We start from the raw sequence: 18,546 nt of genomic DNA on the forward strand, positions 1-18,546 counted from the left end.
TTAGCGCACATGAAACTCAACACGAGGGACGAGAAGCAAAACGCAGCAGTACTGGTTTCTGCATTGCTCCAGCTGCACGTTCTCCATCTTCAAACCTAGCAACTCTTAAGCAAGCTCAAATATATCATGGTTGCTGTAGCCTAAAAAATCAGTACTGACTTCAAAAGAGGTCAACTGGTTTTCAAGTTGTATATAGACGAAATCTGAGAGGTTGCGGTTGTTCCCACCACATGTCACAACGACAGTAGAAAGCAGCTTCTTCCCTCCTCATCACCCCGTGACGTGAATCTCCCCACGGTTGAGAAATACCGAGTGGCACAAAGTTTAGGGAGTCGTTAAATTGGCGTGAAGGGAAACAGAGCTTCATGGATGCCACTTGTGAGACGCGGGCAGCTGGCCACTTTGGGAAGCCTTGGGGAAGAGCCAAGTCTTGCAGGCATCCCGAGAAGTGAGAAATATCTCATTTGACGTGGGAAAGATGCGCACCAACTGAAAAGGTGGCGTGGGGAGAAATGGGCCTTCACCACTTAGATGTTTGAAGGATTAATTACCAGTTTACTGCATCCTACGCACACCACGTCTTGTTCATCCCCGTATGAAAAACTTCTGAGCCAAATGCTACGGTGGGACCAAGTCAACGCGTGCACCCTTCGCTTTAAAAGAGACACTGAAAATAAACATCACCATTTGGTTATATTCGGTTGACCCAACTTTCGGTCATCGTCTCCTGCAGGCAACCTGAGGTTAGGCAAATTCCAGAAATGCAGCTGGCCACAATAAAACCCTTGTGAGAAACAGGGAGATTGGTACCACCATGCGTCGATGTCCAAACTCACCGAGAGAAGCCAGCGGATATGGTATGAACCAGTTAGAGAAAAGTCACAGGTACTTTTTTACTAAATCAACTTGTCTCCTGGCTCTAACTCACGGCGTGGGATCTTCTCCCAGTTCATGTTCCTTATCTTTATCATGCCCTGTTAAAATTTATATTTAAAACCAAATTATTTTTAAAATAAAAAACGTTGAACTGAAAATTGTTGAAACTTCTGTCGAAGCTGAAACAGTCGAACCGAGTATGGCCTAAACACACCCATGTTCAAACTCACCAGCACAGTCAAGCTCAATATTTTACCTAAATTTCTGACTAATTGCCAAAAACGAACAACTTTTTACCGCTATCTTACCGCCGGGGGTTCAAATCTCCAGAACTGAAATACGTCCACCAGAAACTCTCCCAGATGTTTCTGGTGGCTTTGTGTCTAATAAAGCCATTTTGTGCTAAAATGAACCCTCTCCGCAGACCTTGTTCCTACAGGAGAAGCGAAGCTCACGCCAACCTCATGGGTGATGCTGGAGGAGTGGGCGAGAGTATGCAGGTAACGATCGTTCCTTAGAAAATAACAAATGAGCAACAAAAATCCTCCACCAGCATCATTGCAAAAACCGTTAAACCCCCATCCCAAACCCATACAGGCAGCTGGACTTCAGCAGAAAGCCGAGGCTCCGCAGGGGTGAGACGGGGCACTGCTCACCCTCCATCCTGCAGCATGGCCACCTACATGTCTCCCACACAGCGCTCTTGTCGAATTAATTCAGCATGTTGTAGAAACAGATTTGCCCGCTCTGACGAAAGCTGAAGAAACAGTTATAATGGCACAAAGTTCTCCATCCCATGCCCTTGCCTCCTGCCAACTCAATCCCCCGTCATCTAAGCCCTGTCGCTCTCTGCTGTGCCCTCAAAAGACCAAGACTGGCCCAGTCTCTCCCAACATCCCAAACAACCCTTGAACTCTTGTTCCCAACTCTTATTTGAGCTTCTCCACCTACCATTGATGGTCTACGCTCACCAGCAGGAGATAGAACCTTTGAGCCATACTTTAGGGCTTGCAGGGAAATGTCACCCCCTCCAGAGATTGATTCCCAGCCGCTGCTCTCAACCATTCCAATCCTTCCGGCCAAGCTCCGCACCCTCTAGGAAACAGCGAGGCTGGTGCGCATTAACACCGCCAGCCACCTTCCTTTGGAAACTAGCTGTCGAATCTAACATTTGCATTTTAATTAGCAATAATCATATGTTTCACTTACACTGCAATTTTCACCTTCGCAGCTAGCTCTTTGAGGCATGAACTAATTAATCCCGCTCCCTCTGCCAGCTCAAGAGTTAATACTTTCTGCTGCCTCAGCCCGAGTTTGAAAATCCCATTCGCAGGAAAAGGAGATAACTTTCCCCGACGCACAGGCAATAAACGGAAACGTGGTGACCACCTCCGTGGTTGCTCTCAGCGACGATAAGTATGGGTGAAGTCGGCTGTGTTGGTAGAGGTGTAGACCAGCCACGGCGATACCACAAGCTTTAAGCGGCCCAAAGACATCAGTGGTTTCTTGATGGGACTTCCCGGGACACAAAGCCTTTAAGATATCCCCCAGCATTAACAACGGTCTCACCACTGCACCTACAAGGAGCTCCCTAGATTAAGAGCGGAGCGTCCTTCGAATGACTCCCAAATTTTGAGTCTTAATCCTGGTCAGAACAGAAGACAGCTACCACCCAAAACGTCCTTTTTGAGGTTTTTCTGCAGCAGACGTTTTCACGCACCCACATCTTCCAGTCATGCAGAATTTTGAGACCGGACTCCAAGTATCTCCCTGTTCTTCTAGACCTATTCAAGAAGAACCACTCCAATTTTTCTACGGAAAAATAATGGTTTAATTATTTTAATCATTTTAAATGCACCTTTTAAGAAAAAAAATGTACGATTACTCTAAACATTTTAGTAGGGACAAATTTCCAGCTTCTTTCTTCTCAAAATATTGCATAAAACCATAAGAAAACCAGAAAACTTACCCTTCTAAAAAACATCACGCAGAAAAACCAACCACCTTGGCTCTGCTCTTTCCCTCCCCAGGTCCGTGTCCACCTTCCCCAGCCCTCTCCAATCTGGTACGGTACCTGCTCACCGTTTTGGTAAAGGAACAGCAGAAGGGACACCAAACATCACTGGGAGCTCTTCTCCCACCAGGAAAAGTCAAGGTTTTACCTATACCTGTGCCACAATACGGCACCAAAGGACCCTGATGGGCCTAGAAGTTGGAGGTTAAGCCCACAAGATCTTTCTGGACTCCCTAGGAAAGGGCCAAAGCTGCATGGTTGTGTACCTTCCGGACAACATCAGAAGAGACGTGTGAGGCGAGGATGCGGTAGATAGCTCGTCTATGCATAAGGATGAAGATAAGAAGGAGCACTGAGAGCACTCAGACTGGCACCGAGAATTTCAGACGTGCCATGGGAACCCAGCAGCAAGCCCCTGCCCAAGCCTTGGAGGAAACGGCTCACGTCATCCTGCCAAGAGCTTTGGCACTTGTTGACCTATTCAACCAAATCTGGAAGAAGAATGGAGGCCTCAAAGGTAACTCAGTTACTTCAAGTTTCACAAAACTAGAGCGTGGGAAGCTCTCCTTTCAGCAGGCAGACTGGCATCACCCTCTTCGCTCTACACAAATGGGAACTGAGGGAGACGAGACGTCCTCCCACGTGAGTCACTAGTGACAGCAGGCCTAGAAGACACCTTCCTCGGTAAAGAGTAACAGTTCTCCTAAATCAGGCAGCAAAGCAGTGAAGCATTTCGCTCCCAGATCTTCAGACACCCAAGCAGGCGGTTGCTTCACGAGGGGTGGTGCTGCCTCGCGAGGTGTAACCCCAACAGAAGTCCCAGAGAAAGTTAAACCCATATATTAGCTAAAGAACTTAATTTCTTTCTCAGCAGTCCTCTCCGACCGTAATTGAAGAGGGCTGCATTAACTGCACGGAGGGAGCGTCACCCAGCAATTACAGAAAACCATTAAGTGACTGGGTTTTTTCCAGAGTTGCTCTTTGATCATGGGCAGGTCACCCCACTTAAATCTTCAAGTTCTTCTTCTGTCAGGCAGGGCTACACCAACCTGTATTCACTGGCAAAGCCTCAAAGTAACTCCCTGCCTTTCGCTTTCTCTTTTTCTTTTGGAAACGAGACAACGGTGACTGCAAGCATCTGCCAGCACCCGCTTGTCCCAACAGGTCTCCAGCAACGCGGGCCAACCTCAACCAAATTCAGCGTACAAACTGGTCCTAGGCTGTGACACAAGTGGGTCGGTGAGATGGAGAACTGCCGCCGGGATCATCCCTCGCGTTTTGCTGAGCAAGAAAACCATGGCGCTTCGGATCCAGACCCAAGGATGGGCAACTAAAGCCAGACACGGGCTGGCTAACCAGCACGGGGAAATGAATTGCATCGTCGGTCCGGGAGATCCTCCCAGCCTCCTCGCAAGCAGCACCCACCCGCTCTCCAGCGCTGATCTGGTTAGCCAAGGATTTGGGGCATTACACGCTGCCTGCTGATGTCAGCGGATTTAAGCTGGCAAGCGGACAGCTTCACTGCCAACGTGAGAAGTTTACATGACGGCAGTGCTGGTCACAGGAGCCTGAGTCCAACTCTGGACCCAGTGACGTGGCCACTGCCTCAAACCGTGATCCCTTCCCACCTGCCTCTGCAGCATCCATCCGGGAGGATTTCCTCATGTTTGACCCCAGGCGGTCACGGCAGCGCTGATGCCTGCAAAAAAAAATAATCTCTGGAACTGCAAAAGAAATTTGCACTGATACTTTGGGGTTGGTTTTTTTTCCCCACTTTCTATAAAATTAAGTTTCACTCTGCACTGAAATCTTCTGTTCCCCAAGAGACAACCTTCACACGTCGCCCCATCCCCACTATTGCCTTTGCTTTGGCAACGTAGCAGCTTTTCCAGCCGTGACTTCATATGGTTGGAAGTGCTCAGCATCAGAGAGGGTTTTGAGGTTCAGGTGCGAAACGTCTCCTGCCTGGGAACATTTTGGCACTAGCCCAGCACTGAGCTTCTTTGAGTCATGGAGACACAGACGATAATTTCACGTGACACTAGCTTTGATTTTGTGGGAACTTCTCATGTTTCCCTCATCAGCAAGGCTTGGGTTCAGACATCCTCCGGCAGGACGTGCCAGGCTCGGTGACAATGGCACACACTCCCTGCAAAGCCCTCTATATCTCCATGCAACCGAACAGCGCAGGACACTCAACGCTTTATGCTGTTAATTCGTTAGCACAGCTCTTGGGATGCTCTTGAACCCGGCCAGTGAGTCCTCTCCAACCATGGCCCAAGAGTGGAAACCCACCACCTCTGCCTGCCACAGGCACACTGCTGTTTCTACTGGCTTAATGGGAAGGCAAACCAAGTCATCTCTCCACCACCAGCTCCCTGGGGAGGAGAACAGAAGGGTGCTCCTGGCAACATGTACGATAATCCAGATGTGATCCACACACCCTCCCTGTTTCTTCGCTGCTCAGTAGATAGGCAACATGACCATCAACTGGAGAAGCCTCTGAGGTCCCCATCCACGCAACAAGTACAAGAAGGACACGGACCTGTTGGAGTGGGTCAAGAGGAGGGCCATGAAGATGATCAGAGGGCTGGAGCACCTCTCCTGTGAAGTCAGGTTGAAAGCGTTGGGGTTGTTCAGCCTGGAGAAGAGAAGGCTCCGGGGAGACCTTCCAGCCCCTGCCAGTCCCTCAAGGGGCTGCAGGAAAGCTGGGGAGGGACTCTGGATCAGGGAGGGGAGCCATCGGACGAGGGGGAACAGGTTTAAACTGAAAGAGGGGAGATTTAGATGAGATCTGAGGAAGAAATTCGTTGGTGTGAGGGTGGTGAGCCCCTGGCCCAGGTTGCCCAGAGAAGCTGTGGCTGCCCCATCCCTGGACGGGTTCAAGGCCAGGTTGGCCGGGGCTTGGAGCAACCTGGGCTGGTGGGAGGTGTCCCTGCCCATTCCATATGGAACTAGATGGTCTTTAAGGTCCCTTCCAACCCAAACCATTCTATGATTCTAAGTCCCTGCTGCAGCCGGTGGGACACGGACACACATGCAAATAAGCAGTCAAATAAATTGCGTTCCCATTTACTGCCAACAACGTAAGCTTTTGCTCGGTGACGATGGGTGACTGCCAGCCACCATGGGGGAAGGGATGGACTTGGCCACAAAGGAGGATTTTCAACTGTCCCTCCCCCACCGCCTGGAGAAATGGGACAAACCCGCAGAGTCGCTCTGGTTTTTGTTAATGCCCTTTCCATAAGGGGAGCCTGGGATGGAGCCGCTGCCAGGCCTTTCATGTACCAAGAGCTCCGCTGGCTCTCGGAATACATACCATACCAGAAGTCTTTTCCTTCATGAATTGCTCTAAGAAATATATCAAAGAGCTTCCTACTTGCAACAGCCTCACAAGGGGAATGCAAATAAAGTATTATATAAAATCTTCCCACTGGGTCTTGTGAGAAAAAAAAAAAAAATCCAAATATAAAAAGATTTTAAATGATTCCATTATCCAAACTTTTCTCATTTATAGAGGCGGTAACGGTGCTCAGATCGTATCTTGCGTACATCGGCGGAGCGGTCTTCACCCCAGAGGCTCACCCGGCGCTAGCAGAGCTTCTGGGGGGTACGGCTCAAATGCGGCGGGGCTCAGCAGAGCGCGGCGATGCCACGCAGCAAACGAAAGCCGTCACAGTAGGAAAACAAGGAGAATTATAGAGGAGCTGAACGTAATTATGAAGCCGGGGGTTTTTCTCAGCGCACCAGGAGTTCACGAAATGTATCTCGTGAGATCCTCCGCATCTTCTCACAGCCACCTGCCCAGAGAACTGGAAAGACCAGAGTAAAAGGTTTCCAGGGGAAATTTTCTCTATTTTGAAGCAACTTCTTTGTACGGGATGCACAGTGCCGACCTACAGGCCGCTGACCCCCATATAGTATCCCACAGGTGCTAACAGCAGATATCTCATCAAGGAACGTAAGTGCAGGGCAAGTACGGGGTGATCTTTCCCAGAGATACCTGCTAACGTCGGAAAAACATCAATTTAGGAATATCCTAGACTGCAGGTCGCATCAAGACACCTTATTTTTTACCCTTCAATTCACATTATCCGGGAATTGCTCTCAGCCCCACACTTACACAACATCCTGTGGATGCTTACGTGTATTATATCTAAATGCTTATATAAATCCATAATACACCTATGAAAAAAATATCTTTCTTTTATTTGCCTTAACCTTGCTGGATCCCACAGACAAGAATTTCGAAGGCATCGGGTAACTCTACGATGCAGAAGGGGATTTTCAGGCATGGGAAAGTCAGCTTCACTCCTGGCTCCCCTATAACCTTTAGGAAGCCAATTACTTTTGAAAACGTGGCCCTGGACTACTCTGCCCTCGCAGAAGAGGAACCAGACGCTGAATATAGTTTCAGGACCAACCCTGGATTTGCATAGAAATGCCTTTTCTGATCGTCAGGTTAGAATTGTGTGAGGCGTATCATGGTCACCGATACATAACCCACATTTCCACGGCAGCTGAAGCCAGCCGGAATCTCGCATCCAAGTATTTTTCGACTAAGACCGGCGCGTATTGCACAACCGGCAACGCAGAAATCTCAGCTGGAAATAAAATAGGAGAGACAGGAATTTGATTTTCCAACCAAACCCTTCAAAATCCATACAAAATTGCAACCAAAGAAAAAAAAAAAAACCAAACAAACAAACCCACAACCAACCAACAACCACAACATCCCTTGGGAAATAATTAGCCAGCTTTTTCCTGCGCGGGTTTGAAGAGCGATTGATAATTTACACGCACGACAAACACCTTATTAATGAATTATTACGTTGGGTTTGGTTTTTTTTTTTTTTTTTTTAATGTTTAAAGCTACTAGTGAAAAATCAACAGCCAGAAATGGTAATAAACTGAGCCTAATTCTCACCAGCAGCGTTTCACTCGTGTATCAGTAACAGCAAGAGAAACGCTCGCCTGGACAGAAGAACAATAGCTGGCAGCTCCTCTTTGGTGCCAAGGAAAATTTGTTACTCGCTGTTAAAAGAAGCCCAACACGGAGAGAGATAATTATTAGCTCTGCTGCAGGCTGGGAGAGAGCCCAAACGCAGGAAAAACAGCTTGGGCGTCGGCGAATGTTATTTGTACATGGAAAACAAGCTCTCTGCTGGCGGAGATGAAAAAGGTTTAATTCCCAGGAAAAAAACCAAAACAAACCAAAACAAAAAAAAGCAACCCACTGACAAAAAACCCCTGTAAGTTGAAACAAAAGAGCACGGCACCCGGCAGATGGAAGATGTCAGGGCTGCGTTGATTTGAGTGGGGGAAGCGTCACTCGTGTGCGATTCCTGCGTCCTCCTGGGGTACCCAGCAGGGACTGGCACGTCAAGCTGAGCCCTTGGGTGACGAGCCAGGAGGGATCTTCTGCCCCGAGGACAAGAGCCGGTCCTGCTAAGAGCCCCAGCAACCCAAGGGGGCTCGACGGAAACGGCCAGCCTCCCCGCTGAATTTCAAGCGGCTGGCTGCGGCGGCGGGAGGGAGCCCAGCTGGGGTTTTGCTGCTGAATATTTCAGAGCAGATCAAAGCTATAATAAATTAAACCCACAATTCCGTCTGCCACCTTCAGAGGTTCATCTGAAGCAGCGTCTCCGTACAGCACCTTCCTACACAGCGACGATCTTTCCTTTGTTCTGTGCTGGCGTTTGTATAGATGCTGTCGGCATCCTTGCATCCAGGCGCACGGCAGGGAAGGGACGTGAAGCCACAATCCCAGCAGCTTCCAGCACGGCTTTGTGCAGGAAGAAGCTGCGTCCAAAACAGGAGCTGCACTATGCACTGCTCAGACTGGCACGGCGTCTTGTACCACCCTGCAAGGGGCTCCCACGCTCCTTCTCGTGGATCCCACGCATGGGACAGAAGCCTGGAGGACATCAAGCAGGGCAAGAGCACCAAACCCACCAGCCCGAAGCCACTTCTCCAGGTGGGACACCCATCAGCCACAGCAACTGCAACCCTTTCCTGCAGCTCAGACCTCCTTGGTCTCGTATCTCCTCGGGCGAACGCCGCTCTTACAAAGCTGATGGTCGCATGGTGGCAAAGCAGCTCCTCAACCAGGTGACAACAGTCAAACCCATGCCTCTGTCCTTGCCAACCCTCTCCCATGTCAGTGCTCACACAGAGGAGGGACAGCCACCTCCAGCGACGCCAGCAGCACTTGGTAAAGACTCTTCACTGATGCTCGCACCACGTGCAACCACCAAAACTGACTTACACCCGGCTTCTGTCATTGCAAACCCAACACCGGCTCTCAGCACGCGCAGTTCCGCTTCTTCGCCCAGTTCACCCTCGCAGCTATTGAATCCCCTTCCCTCCAACGCCACCCTTGTGCTCCAGCACCTAACCAAGAAGCACGGCGACGCAAACCTCCCTCATCCCAGCTACGTCTCATGCTTCCAAGCCAGCTTCGATGCTCCAAATAGGTCCCTTGCACAGGTGACAATAAGAAGCTCTTCAGGAATAAAGAGGACACTCCATATTTTTCCCCCCTTTATCACAGAGCAATAAGCTCCACATCAAAGCATCCGTCCGCACATCGGGATGTTGCCTGTCTCCCATGGTTTCCGTGGGGGTGAGCCTTCGGATGCCGAGCACAGGGACGCGTCTCCCCTTCCACGGGAGAGGGAAAGCTGGCAGCGTGGGCAGGCTCCACGCTGCCAGATGAGGCAGTGCAAGAAGAAAAGCAAAAGCTTGGTGAGGAAGAGCGAAATACAACCCCTACCTGATTGTGTTCGTGAGACGACGAGCCCTTCCCTCGGGATGGGGAACAGCTGCCATCAAGCTGCTCGCTACAATCCGCCGTCCACTGTAAAAGGGATAAAAAAAAAAAAAAAGGGATCGTGTAAAATAATAGCCGGGCTGGGAAAAACCGCTGCGTCAGTCCACAGCACACAGCAAACACCGTCCGGCTGTGGGCATCACTGTACACGTGCCGCCTCCCCCTTATTGAGGATGATTCCAAAGGCTTTGGCTCGGAAATGCTCCACCCGCCAACAGCGAGCGGAGGGAAGGTGCGGGAACAATTGCAGGAAGGCACCTGAAACGATGCTTTGCAATAAAAACCATCCCCAGTATTTCCTTGCAGGCTCCAACAGTGTTTGGTATCCCAGGCGTGCGTTCTGGATCAAGGACAGCTTAACTCGATTCTTCTTTTTCACGGCAAGTTGGGAATTCTCTGCTTTTCCCAACTCTGTTCGCTTTCTGCGACAGACAAGAGTCCTGAGCTGCCAAAAACTCGTGGTTTTATTTTAAACAAAGCAGAGAACAGAGCTCAAAGCTGCAGGTTTGGCCGCTGCCGTATGCCGCCGCTGTGACGTGCGGCCTGGATGTCAGCCCTGCTGTCACACCAGCTTCACCCCACGGTGAAGGACATGGGCGCTGGGGGACTTCCCAGGCATAGGGAGAGGCCAGTAGCTCTGGAATATGACCCGCCGTTTCCCACAGGGTTTGACAGCAAGGTGCCTCCACCAAAATAATTCAATTTGGGGTCATTTGGGGGTTTTTTTTCCTCCCCCAGAGAAATGAAGGGTTGCATCATGCTGGGGAAAAACTAAAGTAATAAGAAAAAAAAAATAATAATCAAGCAAACCAACATAAAATACGCTGCTTAATCCTAAAGTCATCTCCTTGTCCCCCTGCAAAGTTGAGACTGAACCTTGGTGACCAGTTCCGTTTCTGAGGTCTTTCATCCTGGAAGTACCTGGCTGCTCCAGAGACACTGACCCCTTGGGATGCTGTCACCAAGGCTGATGCTCCAAGAAAACGAAAAGCCAATTCTGTCCAACCAGTAACTAACTACCTGAGAGCTTCTTGACAAGGACGGATGAGCTCGCGACTAAGAGAAAGAGCCACCAGTCGAACTGCTCACCATCCCTGCGCAGCTCTGCCCTCATCGGAGAGCCCGCGCTACCTCAACCAGACGGCAAACAGCAGCCTTGTCTTTAATGAGCTCTTTAATGAGCTGCCCGTTGCTCTCCTGCCACCTCCGCTGACCTACCTGGAGAAGCTCATGATGCTATCACGCTTGAGATCCTTCTGCCAGACCTATGCATATCTCCTTTAACAACCTGGAGTGCAACCACATGCCTGGAAAGTTCTCTCAAGCTACAGCTCACCCATTATTACGTCCACAGCCGAAAAAAACCTGCATTTTCCCTCTGACTTGCCTCTTTTTTTCCCGGTGGGTTCAAGGCTGGAGACACTCCCGTGATGGAAACGTCCATACTCTAGCATTCTCTGGACTGGAGATGGATGCAGCTCCTCTGGCCGGTGGTGTGGAGGATGGAGGAGCACACAATGTGCCTTTCCTTCCTTCCCCCGGCAAGAAGGGCAGTTAATTTGGGGATGTGGTACCATCCAAGCATCTTACACACATGGGTGAGAGGATTTATCCTCTCTTGCGCGGGGAAAACATTATTACAGCCACAAGGAAATGAACCACAGAGAGATTAAGTAACTTGCCCAACATTAAAGATTAAGTTGCTGGCAGAACCTTGCAGTTAAAAACAATTTTCTTGGTTTCGGTCCAGCACCTTCCCCCTAAACCCATCCTTTTTCCTCCAGCTCTCATTCAGAGGGAACGCGTCACCTTCAAATCAGGCTGGCTTCCGCCAGGGTTACTCCAGCGAGCTGCAGGATACGTGCATGTTTATTCCTTGCTTTGATAAGAAGTGATCAGGAAGAGAAAAATCAGAAATAAAAATTCCCGGTTATTTCTTATAGAAACTGGGGGTATGAGGTGGGGAAAACCAACATCTTCGGGAGACAGGTAATTCCTTCCTAACGCATCCCTTAAGACACGGCTCCACAAAAGCAGGTGACCTATGTAAAAGCCCATCCTCGCTTCTTGTCCCATATATAACCCTAAAAATACGAAACACTCCGTTTTGCTGGAGCTTCAGATAGAAATCCTAATTAAACTTATACACCAATGGTCTGGGGTACAACCACATTTAGTTGCTTAATTTGAGACGCCACTAAAAGGGGTCTAATTAAAAGGTTTCAACATTCAGGTCTTTCGTTATTCATTTTTCTTTTAAAATAAAACCTGACTGTTTTTAAAGACAGCATTCCCAGAACTGACGTTAAAAACCCCGCTGCTCCTCTTTTTCAGGGTAGGCCAGGAAGGAAAGCTAAAATCCCACTTCCACAACTGGAAAATGGATTTGGTCGTTGCAACCAAGGACCTTAACGCAAAAATTGTACCTGGGCTGCCATGAGAATTAGCAGCTTTTGTCCTAAAGATGGGCAGCAGCGTGGACAGGCTCCAAGTGGTTGTAAAACTTTGCCTAATAATTTATTTCTAATTCAGTAGTATTTCTAAACTTGACACGTTAAATAAAGCAGCACTTGCCTGTTTGACCTGAAGCCCCTCCAAGGCGTCACTTCAAATACGGCCATTTTCCAGCCTTAGGTTAAAAAAATGCACGATAAAGTACTTCGGATCACTTGATTTTTAAATTTAGTTTCTCCCACTTCTAACAGCTTTGATCCTCAAAATTTAAAACACCTCTTCAGCAAAATCTATTCTTAAAAAGGTTCCTTTGATTGATAATTTCTTTACACCGAGCCAATATATAAAGGGTCCAAAGCTCTGGATTAGATCCTCAGCTCCAGCAAACCTGCACGGCTCAGATAAATCAGATAAACGTTCCTGATATCAGATAAGGATAGGATCCTTCATATATAGAATCACAGAATGGTTTGGGTGGGAAGGGACCTTAAAGATCATCTAGTTCTGACGCCCTGCCCCGGGCAGGGACACCTCCCACCACACCCAGGTTGCTCCAAGCCCCGGCCAACCTGGCCTTCAACCCCTCCAGGGATGGGGCAGCCACAGCTTCTCTGGGCAACCTGGGCCAGGGGCTCACCACCCTCCCAGCAAAGAATTTCTTCCCAATATCTCATCTCAATCTCCCCTCTTCCAGTTTAAAACTGTTGCCCCTTGTCCTGTCGCTCCAGGCCTTGGTAAAAAGTCTCTCTCAGTCTTTCTTCTAAGTCCACTTCATGCAGTGAAAAGCTGCAATAAGGAAGTCTCCTCGAAGCCTTCTCTTCTCCAGGCTGAACCCTCCCAACTCCCTCAGCCTGTCCTCACAGCAGAGGTTTTCCAGCCCTCTGACCATTTCTGTGGCCTCCTCTGGACTCGCTCCAACACGTCCATGTCTTTCTTGAACGGAATTGGACTCAGTATTCCAGGTGAGGCAGCTAGGAGTAAAGAATCACCTTCCTTCACCTGCTGGCCATGCTTCTTGTGACGCAACCCAGGATACGTGTGGCTTTCTGGACTGCAAGCGCACGCTGCCAGCTCATGCCCAATTTGTCGCTCACCAGTGCGCCCAAGTCCTTTATGGCAGGGCTGCTCTCAACTTATCCATTCCTCAGTCTGCCATGCTACTGGGGATCGCCCTGACCCAGGTGTAGGACCTTGCACTTGGCCCTGTTGAGCTTCATGAGGTTCACATGGAACTCCCCTCTGCTGGACTTGGGAACATTGGCTTTTGCACGCTGAGGTGCATGGGATGGGAGAAGCAGGCACCTCAGGAACTACTAGGAGAGCACCTTGCCCTCGTTACCCCAACCACTCCTCCCAATTTAAAGGCATAAACCAAGCCCTTAGGGAGGCAGGGCCTCATTTGTACGCAATTAATATACTTTGAGTGTGAAATGAGAGACAAAACGACCTGCAACAAAACTTCTCTGCATGCTGGAGGAGGTCGTGGGTCCTGGACAAACCCCGCCTGGACTCTGCCCTTCTCCCCATCACGGTACCTCCAGCTCGGCTTCGCCACACAATCTCATTAGCCGTTAAGCTAACATTAAGGCTTAATGCAAAGCGGTCTGGGGATCTCTCTGCTCGGGATCAGTCTCCCTCGTACTTCACATGAAGAGATGAAGACCCAAATCAGACCAGCAGATCCCTCCAGCAGCTCAAACACATCTTAGCTATCCAACGACGGCCACATCCTTACTCTTATGACCCTTCAGTCTTATTATTCTTATTTTGTCCACATAACCAGTATGTAAGTGGTCTCTAACCGAAATATTTTACCCTGCAGGGTAGGAAAGCACCTCTATCACAAATGAAGGATCACGGCAGCTTTACAAGGCCAAGGGCACAGAGCGGAGCTCCCCACTCCCTGCACCATGGGGTTCTTATCCCTTCAACAGTTCACATTTTCGCCATGCATCTGTCACGCCGTGGCACCAGAATACAAACGATTTCCCTCCAAACAACAACAACAGTTCAGGAGGTTTAATTTCTCCTTGTGTTGGATCTAAAACGTCCATTTTAGGAACACACCCAACTAGGACCATGTCATTCCTAATGACAACACCAAGCCACATCCTCACTAAAACCATCCCTCTGAAATACAGCGATTTCCTTCTCTGACATAACAGCCACGAAGCAAGCAAAAAAGTTATTGCACATACTAAAATGCCCACAAGAACCACACTTTTGGGGAGCATCTGGGGCTTTTGATTGACCTTCTGGTCTTGGTTGTTTCATGGACACCCCTGTGCATACGGACAGGAGCCCATCTCACCTCTGAGCATCCCCCCACCACAGGCCCTGCAGCTCTTCTCAATCCCTCCAGGATTTTTCCACTCTGGTGAAGCAGCATGGTGTTTGGGATGGAGAGACACACGCTTCATTTACAAACGAAACGTCCTTCACTTATTCACTTATTATTTCAGGAAGAAATTCTTTACTGTGAGGGTGATAAGGCACTGGAACAGGTTGCCCAGGGAAGCTGTTGATGCCCCGTCCCTGGAGGTGTTCAAGGCCAGGCTGGATGAGGCTTTGAGCAGCCTGGTCTAGTGGGAGGTATCCCTGCCCAGGGCATTGGGCTTGGAACTAGATGATCTTTAAAGTCCCTTCCAACCCGAACCATTCTGTATGATTCTGTGATTATAAATGGGAACCTTGCAGAAGTCAAAAAGCTTCAGGTCTCGCACCTTGAGACCATGGAAAAACAAAACCCAGTTGACAGGAGACCTCTACCGACTGGTTGGAGACCTCAGATCAGGCTGAACAAGCAAGGTGCCCCAACTCCAACCTTTTATTATGTCCTGCTTTACACCCCAACTCTCGAAAAGGTGCTCCCAGCTGGGTGTGCATCCTCAATCCAGGTGACAAGCCACCGCCGTCCCCCAGGCCCTCTCCCACCCCACGCTGTGCCCTTCACCCACCTGCGAGATGTGGGACTGCGTCTTCTCGCTCTCGCCGTCCCCCTCCGTTTTATCCGTCAGCAGCCCCTGGACCTGATACTCCAGGACGTAGCTGTCGATGAAACGCTCCAGCTCCTCGATCTCCTGAGAGCGGCTGCTCCCCGCCTCCGAGGAGGCCGATGCCACTGACGAGTTCTCCATCCCTTCAGGAGAGACGCCGAGAAGGGAGGGGGCCTGAGAAAGTAAAATTAAAAAAAAAAAAAAAAGCAAGAAATGATTTCCCAGTAATTATACAAAATTTAAAAAACAGTAGCCAAAGCCTGCCAGTTACCATGGGCAGGATACTTTTGCTGTACATCCGAGAACATTGACAATAATCCTAGGTGGTCACATTTAGAGCTTCCATTCGCGCACAACTGAAAAAAAAAAATAAAAAAATCCATTTCTCTAATATTTCTACATCTAAAGACAATAACAGACATCTTGCTTATCCTCCTTCTCAAAACCCAAAGTACTGAAAACCTCCAGACACACGCACAAGAGAAAACCCCCGATGAAAATGCTTAATTTAAAAAGCCCAGGGCATTGGGTGTGCTGGATAAGGGCGATAAGGTGGGGATGACGGGCAGGGGTGCGAGGAAGAGGATGATAATTGAAAAGCTTCTCTAGGACGGCAGCAGTAAATGCTGCTGAGTCAACGGCGCGACTGTAAATGGTCCAGCGAGGAGGTTTGCACGCGGACGTGAAAACAGAGATCACGCCAGAAATTTATTTTTAAAACTTCTCCTTGTTAAAAATGGATTAGAAAGAGCAAAAAAGGGGAAAACCCTGCAAAACAACAAAGCATCTTCTGCATCAACCAGTTGACTGGCAGCGCCACAGAAGAAACGGTGCTATGCCTCCAGCTGAGCTCCGAGCCAGCACAGCCCCGAGCCCCTGTCACAGCAAAGGTGTCACCTCCATGGAGACACAAGCTCATGTTCATCTTGACCAGACATGGGTCCTCCTTCTCCCAACCCCAGTCCTACTCTGCCAGACCGCCAAGTGCCGTGGATCCATGGTTTCGCTGGCCGGAGCAACACGAACAGGTCCTTTCCTGGCTCCGAGGAGCCAGCGCTTCCAGGGAGATAGGCTCTGCTGGAGAACGGCTCTATAGAAGACATCGGGGCTTTATGATGTTTTTAAGATAAAGCATCCTCAGGATGCAAACTGACTCTGGACTATCAGCAGATAGCTCAGCCGAGACGCAAACCTTCAGAGGTGGGAGCCCGAATCACTAAATGTTCTGTATGGAGGTTTGGAACATCTTCTTACCGGTTAAAGTCCAAATACAGAGCAGAGGAGAAAGAGAAGAGCGTGCAAATGGAAACCGATGTATATTCAAATTCAGTCATTGCCTTCAAGGCTCGATTCAGCTACCCAAATGTCCCAACAGCCCCGGTTATCCCTCTCTCCGGTGTCTGCTCTAGGAGCACAGCCATCTCCTAAATATGTATATGTAGATTATGGCTAGCAGAATAAGAAGCCATTATCCAGGGGCTTACACTGCAAACCCTATTAGGATAGTCTTGTTTAGGACGCAGATCATCAAGGAATTAAGAGTCGTGCTGCAAATCAAAGCCAGACCCCTCTACATCCCCAGCCCCTCTCCTAAGCCAACACACGGAGAATGGATACACCACCCCACATATGGCTCTTCAAATAATACAAGAGACTGAATTCAAGTCACTTTCATCTCCTCTGATCCATATAGTGAATTAAAAACCTTAGCAAGTCCTGCAGTTAGCCTTTAACCGGGGAATGAACACATAAGGACATCGATAGCTGACATCCAGATCATCTGAAGAGGTGCATCTAATGACAAAAGCCGATGAAACCTCAAACGCAGCATTGCCAGCAAGGGCAGCTCTGATGACGTTCAGGTGGATGCTCCTGTGATCACTATGTGCGATCACAGCACATCCATCCCAGATAACACACTCCTCGGAACGTTGGCCAACGCTGTTTTCCAGCAACAGGCAGAACATCCCCTTCAACTCACTAAAATGCCATCTTCTCCAGCCGAGAACAGGGCAGCTCCACAGAGCACGCCATCACCAGGGACAAAAATGAAAGGTACGCTCCACAGGCAAACAAAAGGCACGGAGAAGTCCTCCTGTGGTCTCCTGAGATGGAAACAGCGCCAGAAGAACTTCACTCGGATGAAGGTGACCATGGATGCTTCTTCAAACATGGCTTAGGTTTAAAAGACTCCCAAAGCCCAGGTCAGAGCAAGGAGCCACAGCTCTTACATCTAACAGCAGCTGCACACTGTACGGTCAACACAAGAGCTTCCATGAGGACCACGCATCCGGTCATGTGAGCAAAGACAGGTACAGTTTGCTCTGAGGAGGGGACTGCCGCCACCCAAACCACCCTCTCACATGGTCCTCTCCCCTGCCCAGGTCTGGGGTGCCCAGGGGCACAGAGTGGGCAGCGGGGACCGTTCCAGCTACAAACACCTGCAGGTGACACTCTTCAAACCCCACACTTCAAGCACACATCACCGGATTTCTGGGAGGTCTCTCCTTGGGGTACTGACCCAAACCAAATTGTTTAGTTTGCAAACATGGGCTGAACGCACAGCAGCAAGAAGGACAAGAAGAGCCATCAAAAACTAAAGGGTTTTCCATGTGACATAAAAGCTCTGTGACTCATTGCTGTGGGAGATGGGACCGTTCTGGGGGGCTGACACCCCTTCTTTGGCCATCGGTCAGGTGCTGGCTCCGAGTTCACCCCAAGATCCGCATCCCCCATCCAGAGAAGCTGGGCTGAGTGATGGGGAGGGGGCTCAGCATCCCTATTGTCCCCCATCCAACCGCTGCAGAGGGAGCTTGGACCAAGCCCTCTCCTCCTTCCTATTTCTCCACGGCTGAACGACACACCTAGAAGAACAGAAACCATCAACTCCTGTACCTGAGCTGGGCACATTTCACATGAATTATGCTCTGGACCAAGGTCTTGTGGTAAGACCCATACTCCTCCTTCCCTGCGGTTGGGAGGGAAAAGACGCAGGAGATCCCACCACATTGCAGGACGCCAAGACTTCATATCCCTCACCCTCTCCTTCACCGAGAACTGGTATTTACAGTCTGTTTTGAGACAAGTAGAAAATTACCAAGCAAATTTGGAGTGAGTCACATGCCACCCGGAAGGGAAGGAGAAAAAAAAAAATAAAAAAAAAAAAATCTGTTCCCAGCTCCTGAACTATTTCTCATCTGTCACTTCTGAACAATTGTGGCTTCATTTGGAAACTGCTGAGAACGAGCAGTTCTGGCCTAAGGATTTCATCTGCTCAAGGAATTATTCCCAAATGTGCCCGGACTGTCAAAAAGGCTCATTATGTAGATCAATATCACACATTAACTCCTGAACAAAAATCACGTGGCGTATTC

At 49.4% G+C, this 18,546-nt stretch overlaps 1 protein-coding gene across 5 annotated transcripts in view; it reads right to left on the reverse strand.

The window, feature by feature from the left end:
• The window catches only part of LOC128902051 (CBP80/20-dependent translation initiation factor-like), a 157,347-nt gene that overhangs the window by 111,638 nt on the left and 27,163 nt on the right, over positions 1 to 18,546 (reverse strand). For 3 of the 5 annotated variants that reach the window (XM_054184380.1, XM_054184378.1, XM_054184377.1), the window contains exons 2-3: positions 15,134 to 15,346; positions 9,666 to 9,749 (exon numbers count right to left, since the gene is read on the reverse strand). In XM_054184380.1, coding sequence (XP_054040355.1) covers positions 9,666 to 9,749; positions 15,134 to 15,313 — 264 coding nt within the window. In that variant the 5' untranslated portion in view covers positions 15,314 to 15,346. Of the gene's footprint in view, positions 1 to 9,665; positions 9,750 to 15,133; positions 15,347 to 18,546 lie in introns of those variants that run through there. The other 2 variants (XM_054184381.1, XM_054184379.1) reach the window with 2 other exon arrangements.

Source organism: Rissa tridactyla, chromosome W (assembly GCF_028500815.1).
Source record: "Rissa tridactyla isolate bRisTri1 chromosome W, bRisTri1.patW.cur.20221130, whole genome shotgun sequence".
NCBI classification, from domain to species: domain Eukaryota; kingdom Metazoa; phylum Chordata; class Aves; order Charadriiformes; family Laridae; genus Rissa; species Rissa tridactyla.